Source organism: Hemitrygon akajei, chromosome 28, assembly GCF_048418815.1.
Source record: "Hemitrygon akajei chromosome 28, sHemAka1.3, whole genome shotgun sequence".
NCBI classification, from domain to species: Eukaryota; Metazoa; Chordata; class Chondrichthyes; order Myliobatiformes; family Dasyatidae; genus Hemitrygon; species Hemitrygon akajei.
Window position 1 is genome coordinate 21735337 of NC_133151.1, and position 25217 is coordinate 21760553.

The window sequence follows — 25217 nt, forward strand, 5'->3', positions numbered from 1 at the left end:
ATGCCCCTCCTCCCCTTCTTACCCCATCACCTATCTATTTATTTATTTATTGTTTGCTTATTCATTCATCCATCCATCCACTTATTTATTTATTTTTATTTATTTTCACCCTTTTCCCTCTTTTATCCTTTTTTTTCTCCCTCTGTCCCTTTCACAATCACTCCTTGCCTGCTGTCCAGCTCCCTCTGGTGCTCCCCTACCCCTTTCTTTCCCTCAGCCTCCCGTCCCATGATCCTTTTCCAGCTGTGTACCCCTTTTGCCAATCAACTTTCCAGCTCTTAGCTTCATCCCTCCCTCTCCGGTCTTCTCCTATCATTTCGGATCTCCCCCTCTCCCTCCCACTTTCAAATCTCCTACTATCTCTTCTTTCAGTTAGTCCTGACGAAGGGTCTCTGCCCGAAACGTCGACTGTACTTCTTCCTATAGATGTTGCCTGGCCTGCTGCGTTCCACCAGCATTTTGTCTGTGTTACCATATACAAGTTTACTGATTACACTACTGTTGTGGGCTGTATCAAAGGGAGTTATGAATTATCATACAGGAGGGAGATCGAAAATTTGGCTGATTGACATAATAACAACAACCACTTACTCAATGACAGTAAACCAAGGGACTGATTGTGGACTTTAGGAGAGGAAACGGGAGATACAGGAGCCAGTACTCAAAGGACGAACTGAGTTGGAGAGAGTCAGTAACTTTAAATTCCTGACCTGTCCTGGACCTTATACAATGAAAGCACAACAGCACCTGTACTTGCTCAGGACTCTGCGGAGGTTCAGCATGTCATTGAAAACCTTGGCAAGCTTCTATAAATGTGTGGTGGAAAGTGTGCTGACTGGCTGTAATACAGCCTGGTATAGGAACATAGTGGAACATATAGAACATATAGGAACATAGGCCTTTGAGTGGAAAATACCACGAAGGGTAGTAGATTCAGCCCAGGTATATCACAGTTAAAACATTCATTACCACTGAGCACTTCCACATGAAATATTGCTGTAGGAAAGCAACATCCATCATCAAAGATCCTCACCACCCAGACAATGCTCTTTTCTCACTGCTACCATCAGGCAGAAGGTACAGGTACCTCAGGACTCGCAGCACCAGGTTCAAGAACAGTTACTACCCCTCAACCATCAGGTGCTTGAACAAAAGTGGATAGTTACATTCATTTCAGGATTCTGTTATATCGTTAATTCATGCTCGATATTTATTGCTATTTATTTTTCTGCATTTGCACAGTTTGATAACAGTTTATATAGTTCCTCATATTTACAGTTCACAGTTACTGTTCTATAGTTTTGCTAAGAATAACCGCAGAAAAAGAATCTCAGCGTTGTATCTGGTGACACGTCTGTATTGTAAGAATAAATTTTACTTTGTACTTTGGACTATATGGTGACATATGCGTATTGTGATAACAACTTAATTTGGATTAAATTTTTGGCTTTGCAATATTTTTCCGTAACTTTCTTTTTTCATGAAATGTTCAATGATCTTGTTCCAATGTTTTTTACCCAAAAGTGTAAAAGATCATCGAAAGAAAAATATACAAAATACAAACATTAAATAAGACCGAAGAGTCAAATGAAAATATGAATATTATTGTCTATAACACACTGAATTCCCGAGGGAGGGAGAGGGGTCACCATTCACCGAAATCCCCCACTATTCCCACTCTGTTTACAATTCTCACAAGTTTTTGAGCGGCTCCACTGATTGACAGCTTCCTCTGTCCCGCCTCCCGGGGGGTGTTGCCTCACGTCACGTGACACTAGATATTTCCGGCCCGTGACGCGTTGACGTCACAAATGTCCCAGTTTTACCGACGTTTTTTCCAGGGGAACGGATCTGCGGTTAAGTGGAGTCGGTCTTGTTCGGGATTCGGCTCCACTGTGGGAATCGGCCTCTCCTCTTCCTGCCCACGGAACAGTGAGTGTCTGTCAGCGCCTCACCGCACCGGCTCTCTGCCTCAGGTACAATATTTCAACCATATTTGCACAGTTACATGGATAGGAAAGGTTGAGAGGGACACGGGCCTAATGCAGGCGGATGGGATGAGTTCAGGTCGACAACTTGGTCGGCGTGGATGAGTTTTACCGAAGGGACGGTTTCAGTTCTGTATAAATCAGTGATTATATTTTGGGAGGTTAATTCCGGATGCCAGATATTCTCTGTGTGAAATATTTACCCCTCAGATCCTCTTTAAATCTGTCTTTAAACAGTTTTGTACAATTCTAATGAGAGGCAGTTCTTTGGCTGATAAGGCAAGTAGAACACACAACTCTGTCTACCTGTGATGCCACATACAGGGAACTGTGTAACAATATTAGAGACACATGCACAGGTACTTCAGTGAGCAAGGCCTGGAGGGATATGAAACTAATTCAGGAAAGTGGGATTATTGTTGCTGTGCGTGATGAGGAGCATTAATGTGATGGGGCAGAGGGTCAGTTTCTATCCTGTGTTATGTATTCAGGCAACAATAAATATATGTGAGTTAGGCAAGGGTTTTTATAATAACACGTTTATTAAACACTGAAAACAAACCCCCCAAAAGTAAACAAACACTAACTTAACCGGAAAACACAGCTGCTGTGCGGCAGCTTAACAGTTCTTAAAGCGATGCAGCTCTAACAGTTCTTAAAGCGATGTTGCAAAAACAGTTGTTTAAAGCAATATTGCCAAAAGTTCAAAGTGCTCAGTCCATTTAAAAGGAGAGACTTTTTAAAGCGATTTAAATTCTCTTCCACGTCGTTTTCCTTTGATCCCCGGCGTCGAACACTTCCCACGAAGAATTTTATGAAACGTAACGGCTTAAAGGCACTGACCTTTCCATTATCACACTGTCCTCAATCTTCTGCTATCCCGCAGAGATTAACACGAGAACAGTCAACGAAATCCTTCCGAATGAGGATCAAATAAGGTCGAACCTGTTTCACCATCGAAATTCGATTCTCCTCGATCTTTAACTCCCGAACTCTTATCTTCACTCTCCACTAGTAGTATTGTAAAGAAACTGCTGGCAATGACCTTTTAAACTTTAGGCATTAGATAAAACTTCATTTTTCAACTAAACTGCGTCATCACATTAAATCACGCAGTGGCATGAAGTCAACATGGCAAATCCAGCCACAAACTGCCCCACCCCACAGGGAGGGGTCCTCCTCTTATACCCTGTAAAAAAAAAACCTGTCACATGATCTCTACTGGCGGGAAAATGATGTCACTCCACCATCACAAGACCATTACCTCAAGTCCAGTATAACTTCAACCCCAGTCACGTGACAAGGGTACCACTGTCACGTGTCACGGGTACGTAACACCTGGACAACCCTGGCAACAGCAGTCCTCCACTGCAGTGGGGTTTGTTACCTTCATTCTCAGCTGTGAGCTTGTTCCACTGAATGCATTATACTCTGAGAAGATATCTGCACCCTCCCACTTTGACCAAGCTGTTAGCCATCTCCTAATATTATCCAGAGCTCTTCACCAAATTCCCATATAAAAGTCCTGTTACTGGTGCACAGGGAGTGGGAGCATTTTGGAAGCTTTTTGAGGGGGTTGGTTCACTATTTGCCCATTTGCACAGAAATCCATTGTCCTGGGTTCTGGGTGTTTTAGGTAAGTCCATCCTGAAGTTCTGTGTTCCAGGTTCCCACTGAACTTTCAAAGTCAGTGGTTTCTGCATGTCTATACTGAACATCGAGAATCTGTCTCCACTAACTCAGCACTTGGTCTGTCTCCTACCCTGCCCTGGTGATTCAAATGCTCAATCAGATGGTCCTTAAATACCAGCCTGCACCACCCCCACAGGCAGTGTGTTCCAGATTGTAACCACCTTCTGGGGAGAGAGGACAGTTTTCCTCCTATCCTCTTTAAACCACACATTTCACACAAGAAAACTAATCTCAGTTTTGCATATGGTGACAGAAATGATTTTGGTAATACATTTACTTTCAGCTTTGAACTTTGTAGTAGAGAGCCGGGTGTTGTACTGGTCTGTGTCCTCACTGGCCGGTGCTGTGCTCTGGCAGCTCAGTGTGCTTGGAATACAGTGTCAGTGTTTTTACAGAAGTGTGTCCTTATTACACAATTGATCTTGTCCACCCTGGAGCTTGGAAGATTGACTGGAGACCAGAATGATTTTTTCAGACTATTATTGGTCACAGGATCATTCTGGGATGGTCTGGACTATCTGACCATCAAGTTTATACAAACTCCTGCTACATTTCCACAGTCCCATTGCCCACTCTGTCCCCACAGCTCTGCAGGTTATTTCCCCTGAAGGACCTGTCTAATTCCTCTTTGAACACTGGTTGTTCCCGCCACCACTCTGGTGAGTCCCATATTTCCCAAGGCAAAGTCAAGAATGTCTCCCTCCCTGGTAGACCATCTACATACTGTTTCAGTAAACCTTGCTGAACACACTTAACAAATAATGCCCCAACCAAGTCTCAGGTGGTAAGGGAATCCCAGTCACTCTGGGGAGATTATTCATTCACCAAAGCTACTCTATTGTTTTTACATCAGTCCACAACCTGCTGACATATCTATTCCTCTCACTGGCTATTGGCTCACTGGCTACAGTATAATCCCATCACAGTGATTGCACCTTTCTCATTCCTGAGTTCCACCCACATTGTCTCACTGGATGAGCCTCTGGGATGACCTTGAATTTGTGACATTCTGCCTGATCAGCAGTACAGCTCCCCCAGCCTCATTCACCTCCCTCTGGACTGTCTGAATCTGAATCCTGGAATGTTTCGCTACCAGTCCTGCCCTTCTCTGTAATGGCTGAATCACTGTGCCATGTACTAATCCAGGCTCTAAGTACATCTGCATTAACTGTTTGTTACATACCCCGTAACTGGGTATCTTACCAGCAAAGATAGAAGTATCTGTTGGAGTTTGGTCCTATTTTCAAAACAGTGTTTATTAGTAAAATATACAAATCAATATCAACAATGCAAATATACAGATAATACACGTTAGCAATACTAAACCTAAAAGTGTGGGTATAATAATAATCAATAATAAACAAGCTCTATCGATGTCTAGGGGATAATGAATTGTCATATGTGAATATAAAGTTCAGTTCAGTTCATACAGGCTGAGGTCGTTGTTGGTCGATGTGTTGTAATTCTTGGAGAGAGAGAGAGAGAGATCAAACAGTGACACCCAGTCAAACCTTCCTTTACGATCATGATCCGTCGATGTGTTGTTGTGGCCATTCAGGTATGACCCCTCTGTCCTTTAGCTAGACCATTCTTCTATGGTGGACTTGTCACCCAGGCAAGGATGGACACACACACAAGCCCCCACCGGCCTCGCTATAAACACTGTGAGTTAAAATTGACCGATCCTTCGTTCGGTCTCCGATGCCCCCACACTTCCTCGTGGGTTCCAATCCTTAAACAGTGCTCACCAGTGTGTCTCTTGGTGCGTCTCCTGGTGTGTCTGAGGGGTATCTCCCCAGACCTCACTTTTATCCCTACCCATGTGGTCTCAGGTGTCAATCAGTTTTGAATGGCTTAGTCCATCAAACCAGCCCACTCCGGCTGTCCACTGAGGAATTTTAATGAACAGAATGGTACCGTAAACAATCCTTCTCCGAAGCCATAAGTCTTTCAGGAGTCATAATATGGTGGAACAACAAGTCTCTTTCTCCCTGTGTTATCTCTCCCTTATCTGAAGCAAATGTTCCAGTCCCAGTATGCTTTTGTTCCAGCTCTTTCTCTCTCATGAGCAGCCTAGCAACAGTAACGGTTTGTAATTCTCCCAGGGGTGGGGACATGGGCAACTCTGTACCCTTCTGCCCATCAAAGTTGTTCATCCTTCATAACATGTTCCACACCCGGCACTGATACAAACACACTTCAGCCCCTCGGTGCCACTGTGCTCATTAACTATGCAGTGGTGTACTGGGCAAATGCCATCAACACGGGTGATGCCATCTGAGAATAAACTGATTAGAAAGGCTGGCTCTGTTATAGGAGTCAAACTGGACACACTGGAGGCCGAGGTAGAACAAAGGACCCTACGGACTGGACAATGTTTCTCACCCTCTGCATGCCTCCTTGGCTGAACAGAGGAGCATCTTCAGTAACAGACTAAGACAACTGTGCTGCTCCGAGGAGCGCTGTATGAAGTCATCCTTACACTGGGCCATTAGGCTCTGTAATGAGTCAACCTGTAGCCGGGGAAGTGATGACACCCCTCATGTTAGACTGTTGGAGGTAACTTACTTTTTATTCTTTCTCTTACTTCTAATATTTGTTTATCTGTGCACTTGTAGTGCTACTGAGACACTGTAATTTATCTATTTGGACTTGCTTTCTGTGTTAATCCACATCCGTCAATGCCACTACTGACCTTTCACTCTTCCCATCCCCTCTCCTGAAAGAGAGCCCAATGAACCATGTAACTAAAACCCTCCGTCCTCCACCAGCTTGTTAGCCACACAAATAACTGTACCACCTTTTTCTTTCTTCCCTCGCTAGCAGGTGACACTGGGATTAACCCCCCTCCTCACCAGAGTTTCTACTTAATTTTTTCCCCAACTCCCTAAGTTCTGTTTGCATGACTTTGTCTCTTTTGTTAGAACCAATATGGACACGACCTCTGGCTGCTCACCCTGCCCTTTCAGAATGGCCTGTACTTGTTCAGTTACATCCTTGGCCCTGGTACCAGGGAGGTAATGCACCATCCTGCAGTCTCTCTCCTTGCCACAGATACACCTGTCTGTGACCCCGGCTAAAGAATCCCCCGTCACTGAGGCTCACCGAGAACACAGAACAGTACAGCACAGGAACAGGCCCTTCTTCCCATGATGTCTGTGCTGAATACGATGTCAAATGAAACTAAATCTCTTCAGCCTGTGTTTATCTAAGATCCTGACAAATGTCATTATCATATCTACTTCCACCACTCCCCGTGGCAGCCCAAACCCGGCCCTCACCACTCTCTGCACGGAAACAGAAATCTTACCTGCCCTGAAATTCACCTTTAAATCCTGGTGTTTTAAAGTTGTGCCTTCTCATATTTGATATTTCTACCCTGGGGAAGTGATTCTGACTGTCTACCTTGTCTACACCTCTCATAGTTTTATAAACTTCTGTCAGGTCTCCCCTCAGCCTCCTTCACTCCAGGGAAAACAGTCCCAGTCGGTCTGGTCTTTCCTTATAACTCAAGCCAGCAGTCCAGGTAACATTCCTGTGAATCATTTCTGCACCTTTCCAGCTTAATCACATCCTTCCTCTCGTGGTGACCAGAACTGCACAGGGTACTCCTGGTGTGGTGTAACTATTGATTTGTACAACTATAACATGATGTCCCAACTCCGCTCAGAGTCTTTGCCGATGAAGGTAAGCATGTCGTGCACCTTCTTCACCACCTTGTCTACCTGTGTTGGCACTTTCAGGGAACTATGTACCTGTGCCTCAGGTTTATCTTTTCATCAACACTCCTCAGGACCCTGCCATTCACTGGGTATGTCCTGACCTGCTTTAACTTCCCAAAATCCATCATCGTGCATTTGTCTGACACTGTAACAACAATTCTCTGTTTCTCTGCACCAACACCCCAGCAATAAATGTCAGTGAACCATTCACCTTTGAACCTTGCTCATAAATGGTCTTATGAACCCCTGACTGCACCCGTCTCTATTTTGTTGTGCAGGCAACTCCTCGACCCCTCTCTATTTCTCTCATTTACAATTTATCTCCACATCATAGTCTGACTTTTGATTTCTCCTGCCACTTTACATGCCATCACGTTTTGCCACCTTAAACTCCATTTTCCAAATATTCTACTCACCAACTTCTTATCCTGTTGGAGAGATCAAATGTCCAATCACAACATGTCCCCCACCACATTCCCTGTTATTGACAACCATGGATTCCTCCCTCCTCCGGGTTACTAAAATCAGTAATAAATCATTGGCAATCTAGAACTGGTTGCTGGGACACTCCACAAGTTATATCATTCCAGTCTGAATCAGACCTGTTATTCTGTCTCAGTATGATAACCAGTCTTCAGTCAATATTAACACACTTCCTTCCCAGTACTGAGATCTGGTCTTGTGCACCACCCTTTCATGTGGCATCTTGGCAAATGGCTCTTGACAATCCAAAATCACCACTTCTCCAACTTCCCCTGTAAAGTCTCACATCTCTGGTATGATTTTAATGATTTATATGATTTTTGACAAACATACTTTCATTTTGGAACCGTGGCCTTCAGTCAGAGCACCGAATATAGAAGCTGGGATGAAATGGTGCAGTTGTACAACACGTTAGTTTGGCCGCATTTCATAAATAGTGTTTGGTTTTAGTGACCATGCAGTATGACAGACACCATTGAGCTGGAAAGAGTGCAGAGGTGATTTACGGGGATGTTGTTGGATCGCGAAGGACCGATTCATGGAAAGACTTTTGGACAATTTTCCCTGGAAAGTTGGAGAATGAGTGCTGATATTGCAGAGCTGTATTAAATAATAAGGGGCCTGGGTTGAGTCAAAGATAACTATTTTTGTCAGGGTTGGGGAATCAGGAACTGGAGGGCATTGGTTTAAGATGAGATTTAATAGGAACCTGAAGGGCAACTTTTCCACACACAGGCTGATCAGTGTATGGAGTGAGCTGCCGGGGGAGTCGTTGAGTCAGGCATATTAAAAAGGCATTTGGACAGGTAGATGGGAAGGAAAGGTTTTGAAGGATATGAGTCAAATGCAGGGAAATGGGACAATGAGGAGGATAGCCTTGTTCATAATGTGGTGGTGAGGGGGTTACAGACCACAAGCTCAGATGGCAACTTTGGTCAGCGTGGAGCATTTGCACTGAGGGGTTCGTTTCTGTGCTGTGTGAATCTGACTGTAAACCCTGTTGACTTAGTTCAATCACATTAAACTTTTCTAAATGACTTGTTATTTCTTCACAGATTATAGCCTCCAGTACCTGAAGTGAAGTTAACTGGACTACAGTCACCAGGTTTTTATCTTCCACCAATCTTCAACAATGGTTTTCAACTCCACTGGGACCTTTCTGTAACAGTGAGTTTTGACAGACTTCAATGTCTCTACTTTCTCTCCAGACTTCAGTGCGGATCATTGGGACCTGGTAATGTTTGCTTTTAGTCCCATTAGTTTCTCCCTCGTGATGGCGGTTGTTACACATTATTGCACAATATTGAAATGTCAGCATCAGATATCTGTGGGATGTTTGCTGTGTCCCCACTGTGAACACTAATTCCCTGTCGGTCCTATGTTCAGTGCAGGCTGGCAATCCTGTGACACCACTGGTGCCTGACTCCATCGGTCTCTGCCGTTGCTCTGGGTTCATCAGCTCCTGCATGGGCAACAGCTGGCTTTACGTATCGTACTACCCTGGTCTGCATATTGACTTCGACAGCCAGGGCGCAATATCCATGATCGACCCTGACCAGCAGAGGGCCATCACCAACATGTCTGTCCATGGCCTCCTCTCCTGCTACGTTGGGGCCAAATACAGATTGGAAGAGCAGCGCCTCGTGTTTTGACTGTGTAGCCTCCAATCTTGATGGCATGAACATTGATTTCTCCAAATTCCGGATATCACTACACTCTTTTTCCTTCACGCCCACTTCTTTCCCCCATTCTGATGCAATTTAATCCCTTCACCTCTTCTCACGCACCCTCATGACCTGCCCATCATCTCTCTCTGATTCTTTACCTCCTTCGTGTCATCCCATGGTCCGACATTCTCTCCTATTGGATTCCTTTCTCTTCATCTCTTTGCCTTTTCTGTCTGTCACCCACCTCCTCACATCATCATCCCTCCACAAACCACCCCCTCCCCCACTCACTTGTCCTCCTCCCCCTCCCCACCACCTTATTCTGGCTTTTGTCCCTTTCTTTCTCATCCCGATGAAGGTTCTCAGCCCGAAATGTCGACTGTTTGTTGAGTTCCTCCAGTATTTTATGTGTGTTTGCTTCAGTCTGTGTGTTGATTAAGTTGATCAAACTGGCACAGTGGAAGAGGAATTTGTGGAGTGGTCAGAGACAGTTTCTTACAGCAGGACCTTACCCAGGAACAGGACATTTCAGATGTAATCTGTGTAATGAGGTGCGATTACAGAGAGATCTTGTGGTGAAGGATCCCTGAAGAAGTGATCACAATGAGGGAGAACTCCAGACCACAGATTGAGGGTGAATTCAGGGTCCAGGTTTCAGGTCAGGGTTTTCCTTCCACTAGATGAGCTGCCAAGCATGGTTGACGAGCCCATCTGCTCATAGCAGTTGGTTGTATGACATTAGCAAACCGATTTGCACCTTCCCCTGTCACTAGAAACAGTTCCGTCGGGCTTAGTAGCTAAGCCATATGTTAAAGTCAGGAGCTGGATTTGGCTGACAGAGGCAATTTGAAGTGCACACCATTGGCAGCATTTAATGGGAAGTGGGAGAATGTCCCATTATCACTCCACCACTGGTTAAGACAGCTGTAAGGCACCGATATGTCGGTATGTGAATGGGAAACTCAGTTGGAATGGGTTGCCACCAGCTGATCGTTGTTGTTGCAGCTCTCAGAGCAAAGGTACTCGATGCAGCAGTACTCCAATCTGCTTCTGATTAAATCTCTCTCTCTTTGATATTTCCCCTTTTGTGTTTTATCCCATCGGGAGGAACACCTGAGGATCCTGAGACCACTCCTCCCTGTGTCTTCTTTCCCTCCCCTTTCACCATCACTGTCCCTACACGTAAAGTGCCTATGAAAAGTATTCATGCCCCTTGGAAGATTTCATGTTTTATTGTTTTAAGATATTGAATCACAGTGGATTAAATTTGGCTTTTTTTAACTGATCAACAGAAAAAGACTCTTGTGTCAAAGTGAAAACAGATCTCTACAAAGTGCTCTAAATTAATTACAGATAGAAGTCACAAAATAATTGTCTGTATAAGTATTCACCTCCTTTAATATAACACACCAAATCATCACTGGTGCAGCCAATTGGTTTTAGGAGTTACATTATCAGTTAAATGGAGATCACCGTGTGCAGTCAAGGTGTTTCAATTGATTGTAGTAAAAATACACGACTGTTGGTAGTCAGTGTCCTGGCAAGCACTACACCATGAAGACAAAAGAACACTCCAAGTAGCTCTGCAAAAAGCTTATTGAAAAGCACAAGCCAGGAGACTGATACAAGAAAATTTCCAAGTCACTGAATACCCTTGGAGTCCAGTTTAGTCATAGAAACATAGAAAACCTACAGCACCATACAGGCCCTTCGGCCCACAAAGTTGTGCCGAACATGTCCCTATCTTAGAAATTACCAGGCTCACCTATAGCCCTCTATTTTTTTGAAGCTCCATGGACCTAACGAAAAGCCTCTTAAAAAACCCTATCGTATCCGCTTCCACCACCGTTGCCAGCAGCCCATTCCACGCACTCACCACTCTCTGAGTAAAAAAACTTACCCCTGACATCTCCTCTGTACCTACTCCCCAGTACCTTCAACCTGTGTCCGCTTGTGGCAGCCATTTCAGCCTTGGGAAAAAGCCTCTGACTATCCACACGATCAATGCCTCTCAGCATCTTGTACACCTCTATCAGGTCACCTCTCATCCTCCTTTGCTGCAAAGAGAATAGGCTGAGTTCATTCAACCTATTATCATAAGGTATGCACCCCAATCCAGGCAATGTCCTTGTAAATCTCCTCTGCACACTTTCTATGGCTTCCACATCCTTCCTGTAGAGAGGTGACCAGAACTGAGCACAGTACTCCAAGTGGGTTCTGACCAGGGTTGTGTATTGCTGCAACATTACCTCTCGGCTCCTAAATTCAATTCCACGATTGATGAAGGCCAATACACCGTATGCCTTTTTAACCACTGAGTCAACCTGCGTAGCTGCTTTGAGCGTCTGTGGACTCGGACCCCAAGATCCCTCTGATTCTCCACACTGCAAAGAGTCTTACCATTAATACTATATTCTGCCATCATATTTGACCTATCAAAATGAACCACTTCAGACTTAACTGGGTTGAACTCCATCTGCCACTTCTCAGCCCAGTTTTGCATCCCATCAATGTCCCGCTGTAACCTTTGACAGCCGTCCACACTATCCACTACTCCTCCAACCTTTGTGTCATCAGCAAACTTACTAACCCATCCCTCCACTTCCTCATCTAGGTCATTTATAAAGATCACGAAGGGTCCCAGAACTGGTGACCGACCTCCATGCAGAATATGACCCGTCTACAACCATTCTTTGCCTTCTGTTGGCAAGCCAGTTCTGGATCTACAAAGCAATGTCCCCTTGGATCCCATGCTTCCTTACTTTCTCAGTAAGCCTTGCATGGCGTACCTTATCAAATGCCTTGCTGAAATCCATATACACTATATCTACTGCTCTTCCTTCATGAATGTGTTTAGTTACATCCTCAAAAAATCCAATCAGGCTTGTAAGGCACATCCTGCCCTTGACAAAGCCACGCTAACTACTCCTAATCATATTATAGCTCTCCAAATCTTCAGAAATCCTGCCTCTCAGGATCTTCTCCATCATCTTACCAACCACTGAGGTAAGACTCACAGGTCTGTAATTTCCTGGGCTATCTCTACTCCCTTTCTTGAATAAAGGAACAACATCCGCAACCCTCCAATCCTCCGGAACCTCTCCCGTCCCCATTGATGATGCAAAGATCATCGCCAGAGGCTCAGCAATCTCCGCCCCTCGCCTACCCCATGTAGCCTGGGCTACATTTCGTCTGGTCCCAGTGACTTATCCAACTTTCCAAAAGCTCCAGCACATCCTCTTTCTTAATATCTATATGTCCAGGCTTTTCAGTCTGCTGCAAGTCATCACGACAATCACTAAGATCCTTTTCCATAGTGAATACTGAAGTAAAGTATTCATTAGGTACCTCTGCTATTTCCTCCGGTTGCATACACGCTTTCCCACTGTCAGGCCTGATAGGTCCTATTCTTTTATGTCTTATCCTCTTGCTCTTCACATACTTGTAGAATGCCTTGGGGTTTTCCTTAATCCTGCCCGCCAAGGCCTTCTGGCTCTCCTAATTTCCTCCTTAAGCACCTTCCTAGTAGCCTTATAATCTTCTAGATCTCTATCACCCAGAAGTGGAAAGAATATGGCACAGCTGTAAATCTACCTCGAGCAGACAGTGTTCAAAAATTGAGCAGCTGTGCAAGAAGAGAACTAGAGAGAGAGGCTACCAAAACAGCTTTGATAACTCTAGATAACTCAACCTTTGATAACTCAAGCTTCCATGGCTAAAATGGGAGAGATTTTGCATACAATGATAGTTGCCCAGGTGTTTCACCTGTCACAGGTTTATCAGGGAATGGCAAAGAGAAAGCCACTGTTGAAAAAAGCTGTCATGAAATCTCACCTGGAGTTTGTCAGAGGACAAGAGGGACTCTGAAGCCAGCTGGAAGAAGGTTCTATGGTCTGAAACTAAAGTAGAACTTTTTTTGCAATCAGACTAAACTCGTAAGTTTGATGTAAGCCAAACACTGCACATCATCAAAAACACACCATCCCTACTGTGGAGCATGGTGCATTGTGCTTCACTGCAGCAAGCCCTGGAAAGCTTGTGAAGGTAGAGGGTAAAATGAATGCAGCAAAATACAGGGAAATCCTGGAGGAAAACGTAACACAGTATGCAAGAAAACTGAGACTTGTGGGGGTGGAACTGGACTCTCTGAGGGTGGTGTCTCAAAAGAGGATGCTGTCCAAGTTGCATGCCATCTTGGACAATGTCTCCCATCCAATGCACAGGTTAGGCACAGGAGTACATTCAGCCAAAGACTCATTCCACAGAGATGCAACACTGAGCGTCATTGGAAGTCATTCCTGCCTGTGGCCATCAAACTTTACAACTCGTCCCTCGGAGTGTCAGACATCCTGAGCCAATAGGCTGGTCCTGGACTTATTTCCACTTGACATAATTTACTTATTGTTGAATTATTTGTGGTTTTATATTGCTATATTTCTACACTATTCTTGGTTGGTGCGACTGTAACGAAACCCAATTTCCCCCGGGATCAATAAAGTATGTCTCTCTGTCTGTCTAGAGTGGATGTTTCCTATAGTGGGGGAGTCTCGGATCAGAGGACACAGATGGAGCTGGAGCGCTTTGTGTCGGATAAACCGTTGGAAATTGGCGGGTGTGGTAAAGTGAAGGCGGAGCTGGACGATGAGAGGTCACTCTCGGCTCTGTCCGTCACTCTGACTCTGTCTCCTCCCCTCCCCGCCTCTGTCTCTCTGCGCGTTTCTCGGGCAGGTCGGGGCGCTGTGTATAAAAGGAGACAGCAGCAGTCGGTTCGTCAGTGAGCAGCGACCTGAGTGAAGCAGCATCATGTCCGGCAGAGGGAAAGGAGGCAAAGGACTGGGCAAAGGCGGAGCCAAGCGGCACCGTAAAGTGCTCCGTGATAACATCCAGGGCATCACCAAACCGGCCATCCGCCGTCTGGCTCGCCGTGGCGGCGTCAAGCGGATCTCGGGTCTAATCTACGAGGAGACCCGCGGGGTGCTGAAGGTTTTCCTGGAGAATGTGATCCGGGATGCGGTCACCTACACTGAACACGCCAAGCGCAAGACGGTCACTGCCATGGATGTGGTGTACGCTCTGAAACGCCAGGGCCGCACTCTCTATGGCTTCGGCGGCTGAAAAACTCCCACTTCCTCCCGAGAACACAAAGGCTCTTCTAAGAGCCACCCACCACCTCACAGAGGGAGCTGTGTCCACAACCTTTTAATAATTTTTGTCGATATATTAATCTGGTTTCACTTAAATATTCCGCTTGAAATATATATAGCTGCGATTGTGCCTTTCCAGGCGGTGATTACCGTAAATGCTGGATGCATTTATATCGATCTTAATCATTCTGTCCATCTCGGACAGAAATCAGTTAAGTCGTTTAGAGAGTCGATTCCGTAATCATGCATTCAAATCTTAACTGAGGGAATTAGATATTAAATGAAACTGAAAATCCATGATCCGTGATAGAATTAATTGTAAATAAAAAGTTATCAAGCTGGGTGCTCTGAAATTGGCGGGCGGTTCGAAATTAATCGGGCGCCAATCACAGTGCATTCCGATTGGATGATGTCCGACCGCCAGTTAACAATTTCCCATTTTGTCGTAAATTGTTATTCGCCGCCAGTCTGCATGAAATCAATAAACCAATCGCAGAAACTAGCTCCTTTAATAGACAGTCGCTGTTCAGCCAATCATAAGCGGTGGGACGGCCATTCCCAGCTGTATAAAAGCCTGTGCTGGAGCCCGTTTCGTCTATCTTGTTCGTGTATTTCAGCCTGTGTTCTCAGTCCCGAAGCAGAATGGCCCGCACCAAGCAGACAGCGCGCAAATCGACTGGCGGAAAAGCTCCTCGCAAACAGTTGGCGACCAAAGCGGCGCGGAAGAGCGCTCCTGCCACCGGCGGAGTGAAGAAGCCTCATCGCTACCGGCCCGGCACCGTGGCTCTGAGGGAGATCCGGCGCTACCAGAAATCCACCGAGCTGCTCATCCGCAAACTTCCCTTCCAGCGCCTGGTGCGGGAGATCGCTCAGGACTTCAAAACCGATCTGCGTTTCCAGAGCTCGGCCGTCATGGCCCTGCAGGAGGCAAGTGAGGCTTACCTGGTCGGGCTCTTTGAGGACACTAACCTGTGCGCCATCCACGCCAAGCGAGTCACCATTATGCCCAAGGACATCCAGTTGGCCCGCCGCATCCGCGGGGAGCGCGCCTAAGCCCAGCCTGCACACCGAACACCAGAAAAGGCTCTTTTAAGAGCCAATACCTCGGCAAAGGAAAGGACTATAGCTTGCTGATCATTATTGTAGTAGCGATCTGCCTTCCCGATCGGTTTTGCACTAATTGACCCCGAGCATCAGTTTTGTGCAGACAGGGTAATTCAGCGAGGGACAGGAGATAATAGACAATGCACAGTAGGTGTAGGAGTAGGCCATTCGGCTCTTCTAGCCAGCACCGCCATTCACTGTGATCATGGCTTATCATACACGATCAGTACACGGTCCCTGCCCTCTCCCCATATCCCTTGACACCGCTATCTATAAGAGCTCTATCTAACTCTCTCTTGAATCCATCCAGAGATTAACGCGCTTCCCTCCCTGTCAGGGTCTCATTTGGCCCTTCACTTCTCCCACAAACCTGTCATGTACAGCTGGTGCGGCTGTTACCGTATTGTTTGCTTTGGACATGGGGATACGTTCGTGCCAGCTGTGCTTGGAGTGGGAGCATGCCGACGCGAGGGGTACAGTGGGGGATTTCGGGGGTTGGTGACTACCAGGAAATAGTGAATTTTTACATTAGATTTCACTCTCTTGTACATTTTTGGTATTGGTGTTTTGTGTAAATTAACTATGTAGTTTTGTAGCTGGGACCCGCATGAAGGTCAGTCGGCAATGCCACCGGGTAGTTTATCACATATCCTCCCGCTGCAGTCCGTCCCCAGAGACGGATCCCTCTCTCAACACGCCCCCTCCCCTCTCGCGTAGGTTTCAGCAGTTCCCAATCAACTCAGCTGAATCTCCGCTGGTGTCAATGTCTCAGTCACTCTCTCCCGGATAGGAGAAGGAATTGGGCCTGAAACTGCCCACATCCCATATCTCTCAATCTCAGCTCGGGCATCCACGTCTCATTTCAGACACTGAGACGGCACGGCCGCACCAAATGTCAGAGGTACCGGTAATCTCGGGTTCCATGTGAGAAGTTCCCCCGGAAAACTCAATCGGACCCGGCGCGGGAATCACAACACTCTGAATCAGCTCTTTTCTGGGATGTGGGTGGCTCTGAGAAGAGCCGTTGGGTTCAGATACACACAAATGGTGTATTCTCAATTCACTTTTTGACTGCTGTCTTCTTGGGTTTCGCGGATTTCGACTTCGGCTTCTTGGCCGCCTTCGTCTTCGGGGCTGCGGCTTTCTTGGGGCTCTTGGGCTTCGGCGCCGCTTTCTTAGCCGCGGGCTTCTTCGCTGCTGGTTTCTTAGCCGCGGGTTTCTTAGCTGCTGGTTTCTTAGCCGCGGGTTTCTTACCTCCCGCTTTCTTAGCCGCGGGTTTCTTAGCTGCCGCTTTTTTAGCCGCTGGTTTCTTACCTCCTACCTTTTTAGCCGCTGGTTTCTTGGCGCCAAGCTTCTTACTGGGAGATTTCTTTGCCGCTGGCTTGTTCGCTTTCTTCACCACCTTCACGGCAGTTTTTCCTTTACCGGATTTAAAGGATCCCGAAATACCCGAGCCCTTGGCCTGAACCAAGGAGCCGCTTTCCACTCTCCTCTTGATGCTCATTTTGACCTGGTGGCGACGTTTCACCACATCGACACCGCTGCCGGCCAGAGCCTTAATGATGGCCGTACCGGACATACCCTTCCTATCGCGACAACCCGCCACGATCTTATCGATCTGTTCGCCCAGCGAGGGACCGGTTGGTTTGCTCCGGGCTGCCGCCTTCTTCTTGGGACTCTTCTTTGCGGCGGCGGGTGCGGCTGGAGGAGCCGTTTCGGCGGGTGCTGTCTCAGTCATGTCGGCGACTCTGGTAAATCCTTCTCACAATCAGAACTGAATGAGAAATGAAGCGAAAGGCGGCGGCACAGAGCAATTTAAAGGCAGCGAGCGGACGGGGCGGAGACATCCTGCTGTCAGCTCCCGGCGGCTTCATTTTTCTGTGTTTCTCTCTCCTCAAAAACTCGCCGATTCCAATTCAAATCGGACACTGCGGAGACTCTGACTAGTCCCTGTCCGTCGCTGAGACCGGAATGTTCGCTGGAAAGAAAGTTTAATCGGGATTAAAGGCAGCGCTTTCTATTTTAACTCGTTTCATTACTGCATTGCCCGCGTTCGCTCTCCCGATCGTTGACCTGTTCTCTGTTATATGGCTGAAATATTTAATCGAATTAAAACTTTGCGGTTAATTCCCTCTTCGGGACTGAGCTGGGGAGTGGGGCGCTTCCGTAACAGAAAAATCTTTTCATTTTCTACAGGAGGCGCTGAGAAATCCTACGATGTGTTCGGACCCACAAACACAGTGACTCTGGTCTAAGCCGCCCGCCCCTTTAACTCACTCTCTCTGACACAATACACTCTCAATGCTGGTGGAAATCAACAAGTCAGGCAGCATCAATGGTGGGAATAAACAGTCGACATTTCGGGCTAAGACCCTTCATCAGGACTCTGGTGGGAGATGTTGCCTGACTTACTGGGTTCCTCCAGCATTTTGTCCGCGTTGTTCGCCATACCCAGAATCTCTTGGCGTTCTGCTGACACAATGTTCACATCTGCACCTTCATCGCATTGTACTGCCGTCAAAATAAAATGACAGATTCCTTGTCATATAACACGGTGATAAATGATTCTGATTCCAAGGAATAAAGGACAACGGACATTGTCTGACCAACCTCTCTGCGTAACTGAGAACCTCAGATCCGGGAAACATCCTTGGAAATCTTTTCTACACTCTCCCCAGTTTAACCACCTTTCCTATAACGGTGACAAGAGCTGTACACAATACCAGTGTGGCCTCCAGTCACTTACACAACTGTAACATAATATCGCAACTGATATACTCAGTCCCCTGACGAATGAAGATCAGCATGTTAAATCCGTTCTTCACCACCCTGTCTACCAGTGACACCACTTTCAATGAACTGTGTGTGAGAGATTTACCCCTAAATCTCTCCGGCCCATTACACTCCCTAATGACCGACCATTCACAGTGTAAGTTCTACACTGGTTTGACTTTGTGTGCAGTTTTGGTCAACAAATTTGAGGAAGGACATTCTTGCTATTGAGGGAGTGCAGCGTAGGTTCACAAGGTTAATTCCCGGAATGGCGGGACTGTCATATGTTGAAAGATTGGAGCGATTGGGCTTGTATACACTGGAATTTAGAAGGATGAGAGGGGATCTGATTGAAACATATAAGATTATTAAGAGATTGGACACACTGAAGGCAGGAAGCATGTTCCCGCTGATGGGTGAGTCCAGAACTAGAGGCCACAGTTTAAGAATAAGTGGTAGGCCATTTAGAACAGAGATGCTGAAAAACTTTTTCACCCAGAGAGTGGTCGATAGATGGAATGCTCTGCTCCAGAAGGCAGTGGAGGCCAAGACTCTGGATGCTTTCAAGAGAGAGTTAGATAGAGCTCTTATAGATAGCGGTGTCAAGGGATATGGGAAGAGGGCAGGAATGGGGTACTGATTGTGCATGATCAGCCATGATCACAGTGAATGGTGGTGCTGGCCAGAAGGGCCGAATGGCCTACTCCTGCAACTACTCTCTATTGTCTATTGCAATGTGCACTGCCTCACCATTGAAATGCATTTATCACGCTGTGCTAAATGATCAAGATTGCCCAGTTAAATAAGAAATACAGAATAAACTAAACAGTGTAAAAGAGGATCAGGGAGGGATGTGATTACAAAGGTGAGAATGGGAAACCTGAAACCTGATCCATTCTTGCCTCTTTTACTCTTTAACTATCTGAAAGAAATTCTTATTCCCCTTTATACTATTGGCCAGTTACTTTAATAATTCATCTGTACTCTCCATTTTGCTATTTAGTTCCCTTTTGTTCCTTTTAAGTCCACTAATCCTTTAGCTCCCCACTAACTTTTGTGATATTCTCTGCTCTCTCATGTTCCTTTATGCTGCCTTTGTCTTCCGTTGTTGCTGATGGTTGCCTCATTCTCCCTTTCAAATATTGTTTCTGCTGAGGGATGAACTGATCCTGCATCTGCCAAATTACTACTGGAAACTCAAGCTTTTCATACAAAGGTAATCTGGTTAATGCTGGGGAAGTCAAAATGCCCGACTGCTGTAAGCCTGTTCCCATTACACCTCTGTGTGATTTACCAATATGTCTGCTCCACAATACCTGAGCCTATTGGGAGGCCAGCAGTGTAATCCCATCAAAATCACCATTCATCATTTTATTTAAAACCTCTACTTACAAGACCTCATCAAATCCCTCAGTTATTACTGTAGTGTTAGTCTCCCCAATCAAACATGCAACATCCCCCCACCTGTCAGGTAGCCTTTAAATGTTTCCCCTTCACCTTAAACAATTGTCTTGTAAATTGATGCTTCCCTACCCTGACACAAAGAGTGATTGCCTACTGATTTTGTAAACCTTTGGATGGTCACCAGACAGCTTCTTAATCTCTCTGGTGAGAAAGAGGGTCCCAGTCTGTCCAAACTTCTGCTAATAATTCAAATCCTCCAGTGTCAGTAACACCCTCATCAAACTTCCCTCCACACTTTCCAGCTTCATGACATCCTTCCTGTAGCTGGGTGACTAGAACTGTGCACAATACAGTGCAATCTCACTTTGATGATTACAGTTGTCATATGACATCCCAAATCCTGTAACTCAGTTCCCTGAGCAATGAAGACAAATAGGCCAAACATCATCTTCACCATCCTGACTACCTGTGTTGTCACTTTCAGTCAATGATGTTCCTGTATTCCATGGACACTGTCTGCAATACTCTCCAAGGAACAAGAATTTACTGTGCAGGTCCTTCCCTGGTTGAATTTCTCAAAATGCAAGGGCTCACACTTGTCCACTTCAACATTCATCTGCCATTCTTTGGCCGACTTCCCCAGGTCATCTCGATCCCATTGTACTCTCAAAGGATCTTCACTCTCTACTTTACCACCAACATTGCTGTCATCTGCAACCTCACTATTCGCATTCACAGCAATGTCAGAGGAACTGTTCACATTGATGACAAATGACAGTACCAGAACCGATCCCTGTGAACGTCACTGGTCAGAGGCCTCCAACCTAAATGACAAGCTGCCACCAACACCCTCTCTCTCCTTCCACCAAGACAATTTTGTGACACTGACATTAGGCAGAATCTTGTCTGGCAACCTTTCTGCTACAAATGTGTAATACAGAGGAAATAAAGAATAAAGAAAAACATATCTTCCTACAGCCTACACCTCTCAGAAGTGCCGAAGCCTCAACTCCCCACTCCAATTTCTGGCCCACTCATTGAATGTCCGCTCTGTTAAAATCGAACTTCTTTTTATTGGATCTTGGTAAGTGCATAACTATGCACAATCAAACGCCAAATGCCCATGTTCACTTCATTTAAACTCCCTCTGCCTTTGCATAATCATATGACTGTGGCACACAAAATTGTGAATGCAGGAAACCAAAGTACATGCCTGCACTGTTCAACAAGGCCACAAATGATAAAACAAACAAAACACTGTATAACAAACACTAGAATCCCTAACTGAGAGGAATGGAGATGCTGGATGACCAAAAATATTTAAAGAGAAGCAAGATAAATGTTTATAAAATCAGGGAATTGGGATTGACATACAAGAGGCAGATCAGCCTTTGCATGGAATTGTGGGTGAGGGACTAAGAGAGAACACACTGGAGGCTTCATCCAGTGAGACAGTGTGGATAGAGCTCAGGATAAGAGAGGTGCATTCACTGACGGAGTTGTGCTACAGGCCTCCCAAATGCCAGCAGGAGGTAAAGAAACTGAAATGTAGCAGGAAATGAAAGATGTAAAAACAACAGGCTCATTGTAGAGGGCGACTAATTTCCCCAATGTTGACTGGGACTCCCTTAGACTCAGGGGCTTAGATATCACTGCATGTGTTAGAAGAATACTGGGATGTTTGATGATCTGGGCCTGTACTCACTGGAATCTAGAAAAATGAGGGAGTATCGTTTGGAAACACATTGAATGTTGAAAAGCCTAGATAGCGTTGATATGAGAGGATGTTTCCAATAATGGAAGAATCTAGAACCAGACCACACCCTCAATACAAAGATGCCCCTCTAGAATAGAGATGAGTAATTTCTTTAGTCATAAGGTGATCAATCAATGGGTTTCTTTGGCATGAAGACAGTCAGTAGGGTCTCTTTCGCAAAATGTTCATTTATATTCAGAGGCCTGGGTGGACGAGTTTTTTTCAGTAAATACGGTCGGTTCCACAGGGTAAACGTACCTTTGTAGACAGTCAGAGACCTGTGTAGCTGTACCGCGGAGAGCATTCTGACAGGCTGCATCTGTCTGGTGTGGAGGGGCTACTGCACAGCACCGAAAGAAGCTGCTGATAGTACCCAGGACATCTTTAGGGAGCGGTGCTCATAAAGGCAGCGTCCATTATTAAAGACCTCCAACACCCAGGGCATGCCCTTTTCTCACTGTTACCGTCAGGCAGGAGATACAGAAGCCTGAAGACACACACTCAGCCATTCAGGAACAGCTTCTTCCCCTCTGCCATCCGATTCCCAAATGGACATTGAAGCGTTGGATAATACCTCACTTTTCCAATATACAGTTTCTCTGACTTTGCACATTTTTAAAATAGTAAATACGTAACTAATTTACTTTTTTTTCATTATGTGTTATTTTATTTATTATTATTTTTCTCTCTCTGCTAGATTATGTATTGTATTGAACTGCTGCTGCTAAGTTAACAAATTTCACGCCACATGCCGGTGATAATAAACTTGATTCTGAAATGTAAAACGCAAATGTTATTTTTCTGTGAGGCGATGGGAATCGCTCATGAAGCAACGAACAGGCGATGTTCCTGCCTTCTGCACACCGGAACGGTCCGGGGTCAACCCGCAATGTGGAACCCAGACAACGCGGTTCTGGGTGATGAAGAGCGGAGTCGTTCAGTGGTCGGAGATTAAATTCTCCCTCTCGGGGCTGACTCCGAAAGTTCATTTCACGACTCTGCGCCTAGGGAACCCGCTGACTCTCTGCAACGGGAGAGAGCTACATTCGGTCGGCTGAGAGGGAAAAACGAGCCGGGACTGAAACGAACCGGTTTCCCTGCAGATTTATATTGGTTTATTCGCGGAAGAAACATGTCGAGGCATTGACAGATGCAGGATATCAAACGGACGGAAAACACCCGCCGCTCAGCCCTTCCACAGACATTGTGAGTGGCTCTGAAAAGAGCCTTTGGGTAAATAGATTCAGTTTACGTCGCTTCACTTACTGGCAGCGCCGGTTTTCTTGGGCAACAGGACAGCCTGGATATTGGGTAACACACCGCCCTGAGCGATAGTCACCCCTCCCAGCAGCTTGTTCAGTTCCTCGTCGTTGCGGACAGCCAGCTGCAGGTGTCGGGGGATGATGCGGGTCTTCTTATTGTCCCGGGCCGCGTTGCCGGCCAATTCGAGGATTTCGGCCGTCAGATACTCGAGCACAGCAGCCAGATAGACCGGGGCACCGGCACCCACCCGCTCAGCATAGTTGCCCTTTCTTAGGAGTCTGTGAACCCGGCCGACCGGGAACTGCAGCCCAGCACGAGACGAGCGAGATTTGGCCTTGGACCGAGCTTTGCCAGCGCCGCCTTTTCCACGTCCAGACATTTCCACCGTCACGATATTACTCCAACGAGAATAAAGGAATGTTCAAACCCCCCCCCCCAACTCGCCGATTTTATACCCTCTTTGAGAATGCAAACTGATCTTTGTGATAGGTGTGATCCTGCTTATTCTAACTGGTGAAGAGAAATACTCCAATCAAAGAACTTCCTTAATCACCAATCAGCAGTCCGTAAAGGTAGAAGCGCGGAAATTAACAGTCTCCTCCCCAAAGAGCACTGAAATCTGGAAAACAGCCCGCCAAAAAATAAATCTATTGTTCAAATTTAATTTCAAGTTAAATAATTGCAGTTCTGTTTTAAGATTGGGTCTTCGCATTTCCCTCTGTTACTGAAACCGGGCACATTTGATTTAAGTGTAGTTGATATTGGAGTGTCTGGTAACTCAATTCTCTAATTTATTTCAACCCGTAACGGAACCGAATAAAACTGACCCTCAGCTTCTGCCCGCGGTCGGTCTCTGTGTGAACGTTATCAGGTTATGGAAAACGGCTCTTCTCAAACTTTGACCAGAGTCTAGTCTGCAATTTTATAAAGTTATTATATGAAAGAGCCATCACGAGGAAATCTGCAGATGCTGGAAATTCAAACAACACACACAAAATGCTGGTGGAATCCAGCAGGCCAGGCAGCATCGATAAGGAGAAGCACTGTCGACGCTTCTCCGTATGAAAGAGCCATGATGTCTTTCAGGCTCGAGTTGAAATGAGATTCAGGAGTTACCCAACTGTAACCAACAAACTCCTGAAGCCACAAATAAAACAACGGCAGCAATCCTCCGCTTGGCATGGATACCGAGTGGGACGGACTGATGGGGAAGGGGGGGGCGGGTAACAATTCCTTGTCAGTTCAGTGGGAGCTTATTCCAACCACGATTTAGCTCTTGTAAAAGTCACCAGACATAAAGTATGTGTAATTTATTACCTAAATGCTAGTACAACTCTTTCATTGAAATTGTGAGTGGCTCTTAAAAGAGCCGTTTTGTTTTCGATCATCTCACTGGGGAGCTTTACTTGGAGCTGGTGTACTTGGTCACCGCCTTTGTTCCTTCGGACACGGCGTGCTTGGCCAGCTCCCCGGGCAGCAGCAGGCGCACGGCGGTCTGGATCTCCCGGGAGCTGATGGTGGACCGCTTGTTGTAATGGGCCAGGCGGGAAGCCTCACCCGCGATGCGCTCGAAAATATCGTTCACGAATGAATTCATGATGCTCATGGCTTTGGAGGAGATGCCGGTGTCGGGGTGAACCTGCTTCATCACTTTGTAGATGTAGATGGCGTAACTCTCCTTCCTCGACCTCTTGCGCTTCTTGCCAGACTTGCTCGCCGGTTTGGCCAGAGCTTTCTTGGCGCCCTTCTTGGGAGCGGGTTTCGGTGGATCAGGCATTTCCTCGTCGGTTTCAAACACAACAATAAGCAGAAGCTGTTTGGAGCGCGGATTAAGTAGGCAGCGCCCAAAGTGGTATGTTAATGAGGATGGGAATACTGAGCATTTCCATTGGCTGTTTGGAGAAATGAATCACCAATCAGAACGCTGGGGGATGGGACGCGGCGCCAATGTGTGGCGGTTACCGTTGTCGTTTAATGCGGGAGGAAGTACAGAAGGGCAGAGACAGGCGGGGCTGTATGAGAGAATCTCGCCCAGGCCACCCAGCCAGGGTGGATCAGGCCCGCCGTGTTTATCCCAGGGAGCAAAAAAAAGAGAGGCGTGTAATTCTGCAAGTTGTGGGTATTGTCGACCTTGTTACTTGGCTTTATTTTGACCATTTGGGGAATAGAATGTTCTGAGGCGTAGTAATCAGGCTTTACCTCCAAGTACAGTTCAACTTCCC

General features: G+C 46.2%; 5 protein-coding genes across 10 annotated transcripts in view; 2 read left to right on the plus strand and 3 right to left on the minus strand.

Moving 5' to 3' along the window:
* The first annotated feature begins 1824 nt into the window (after window positions 1-1824).
* On the plus strand, window positions 1825-15799 carry LOC140717757 (histone H3). 5 transcript variants are annotated; one of them, XR_012096596.1, is made up of 3 exons: window positions 1825-1976; window positions 8941-9119; window positions 9272-14061. XR_012096596.1 is itself a non-coding variant. In XM_073031472.1 (3 exons), the coding sequence occupies exon 3, from the start codon at window positions 15339-15341 to the stop codon at window positions 15747-15749; it is 411 nt and encodes a 136-aa protein (XP_072887573.1). In that variant the 5' UTR covers window positions 1825-1976; window positions 8941-9052; window positions 15314-15338; the 3' UTR covers window positions 15750-15799. The 5 variants fall into 5 exon arrangements, 2 of the variants coding, with proteins under 2 accessions (XP_072887573.1, XP_072887574.1); XR_012096597.1 differs by having other exon boundaries at window positions 9277-14061; XR_012096595.1 differs by having other exon boundaries at window positions 8941-9052.
* LOC140717769 (histone H4) lies at window positions 14356-14703 on the plus strand. The gene has a single exon (XM_073031488.1). The coding sequence runs from the start codon at window positions 14356-14358 to the stop codon at window positions 14665-14667; it is 312 nt and encodes a 103-aa protein (XP_072887589.1). The 3' UTR covers window positions 14668-14703.
* A 1013-nt stretch (window positions 15800-16812) lies between the features above and the next one.
* Window positions 16813-17595, minus strand: LOC140717502 (histone H1-like). Of its 2 annotated transcripts, XM_073031078.1 has the most exons (2): window positions 17055-17595; window positions 16813-17024 (listed from the first exon to the last, which is right to left on the minus strand). In XM_073031078.1, the coding sequence occupies exons 1-2, from the start codon at window positions 17536-17538 to the stop codon at window positions 16861-16863; spliced, it is 648 nt and encodes a 215-aa protein (XP_072887179.1). In that variant the 5' UTR covers window positions 17539-17595; the 3' UTR covers window positions 16813-16860. The 2 variants fall into 2 exon arrangements, with proteins under 2 accessions (XP_072887179.1, XP_072887178.1); XM_073031077.1 differs by having other exon boundaries at window positions 16813-17595.
* A 5255-nt stretch (window positions 17596-22850) lies between these two features.
* The window catches only part of LOC140717774 (uncharacterized), an 81825-nt gene continuing 79458 nt past the window's right edge, over window positions 22851-25217 (minus strand). The window contains exon 3 of the mRNA XM_073031492.1: window positions 22851-23393. Coding sequence (XP_072887593.1) covers window positions 22991-23393 — 403 coding nt within the window. The 3' untranslated portion in view covers window positions 22851-22990. The remainder of the gene's footprint in view (window positions 23394-25217) is intronic.
* Window positions 24272-24793, minus strand: LOC140717503 (histone H2B-like). Its single transcript, XM_073031079.1, has one exon. It carries the CDS (start codon window positions 24770-24772, stop codon window positions 24398-24400), a length of 375 nt encoding a protein of 124 aa, XP_072887180.1. The 5' UTR covers window positions 24773-24793; the 3' UTR covers window positions 24272-24397.

Bases quoted from the DNA above. Each gene is read 5' to 3' on its own strand.
- LOC140717757 (XM_073031472.1), top strand. From the start codon at position 15,339: ATGGCCCGCACCAAGCAGACAGCGCGCAAATCGACTGGCGGAAAAGCT.
- LOC140717502 (XM_073031077.1), bottom strand. From the start codon at position 17,538: ATGACTGAGACAGCACCCGCCGAAACGGCTCCTCCAGCCGCACCCGCC.
- LOC140717769 (XM_073031488.1), top strand. From the start codon at position 14,356: ATGTCCGGCAGAGGGAAAGGAGGCAAAGGACTGGGCAAAGGCGGAGCC.
- LOC140717503 (XM_073031079.1), bottom strand. From the start codon at position 24,772: ATGCCTGATCCACCGAAACCCGCTCCCAAGAAGGGCGCCAAGAAAGCT.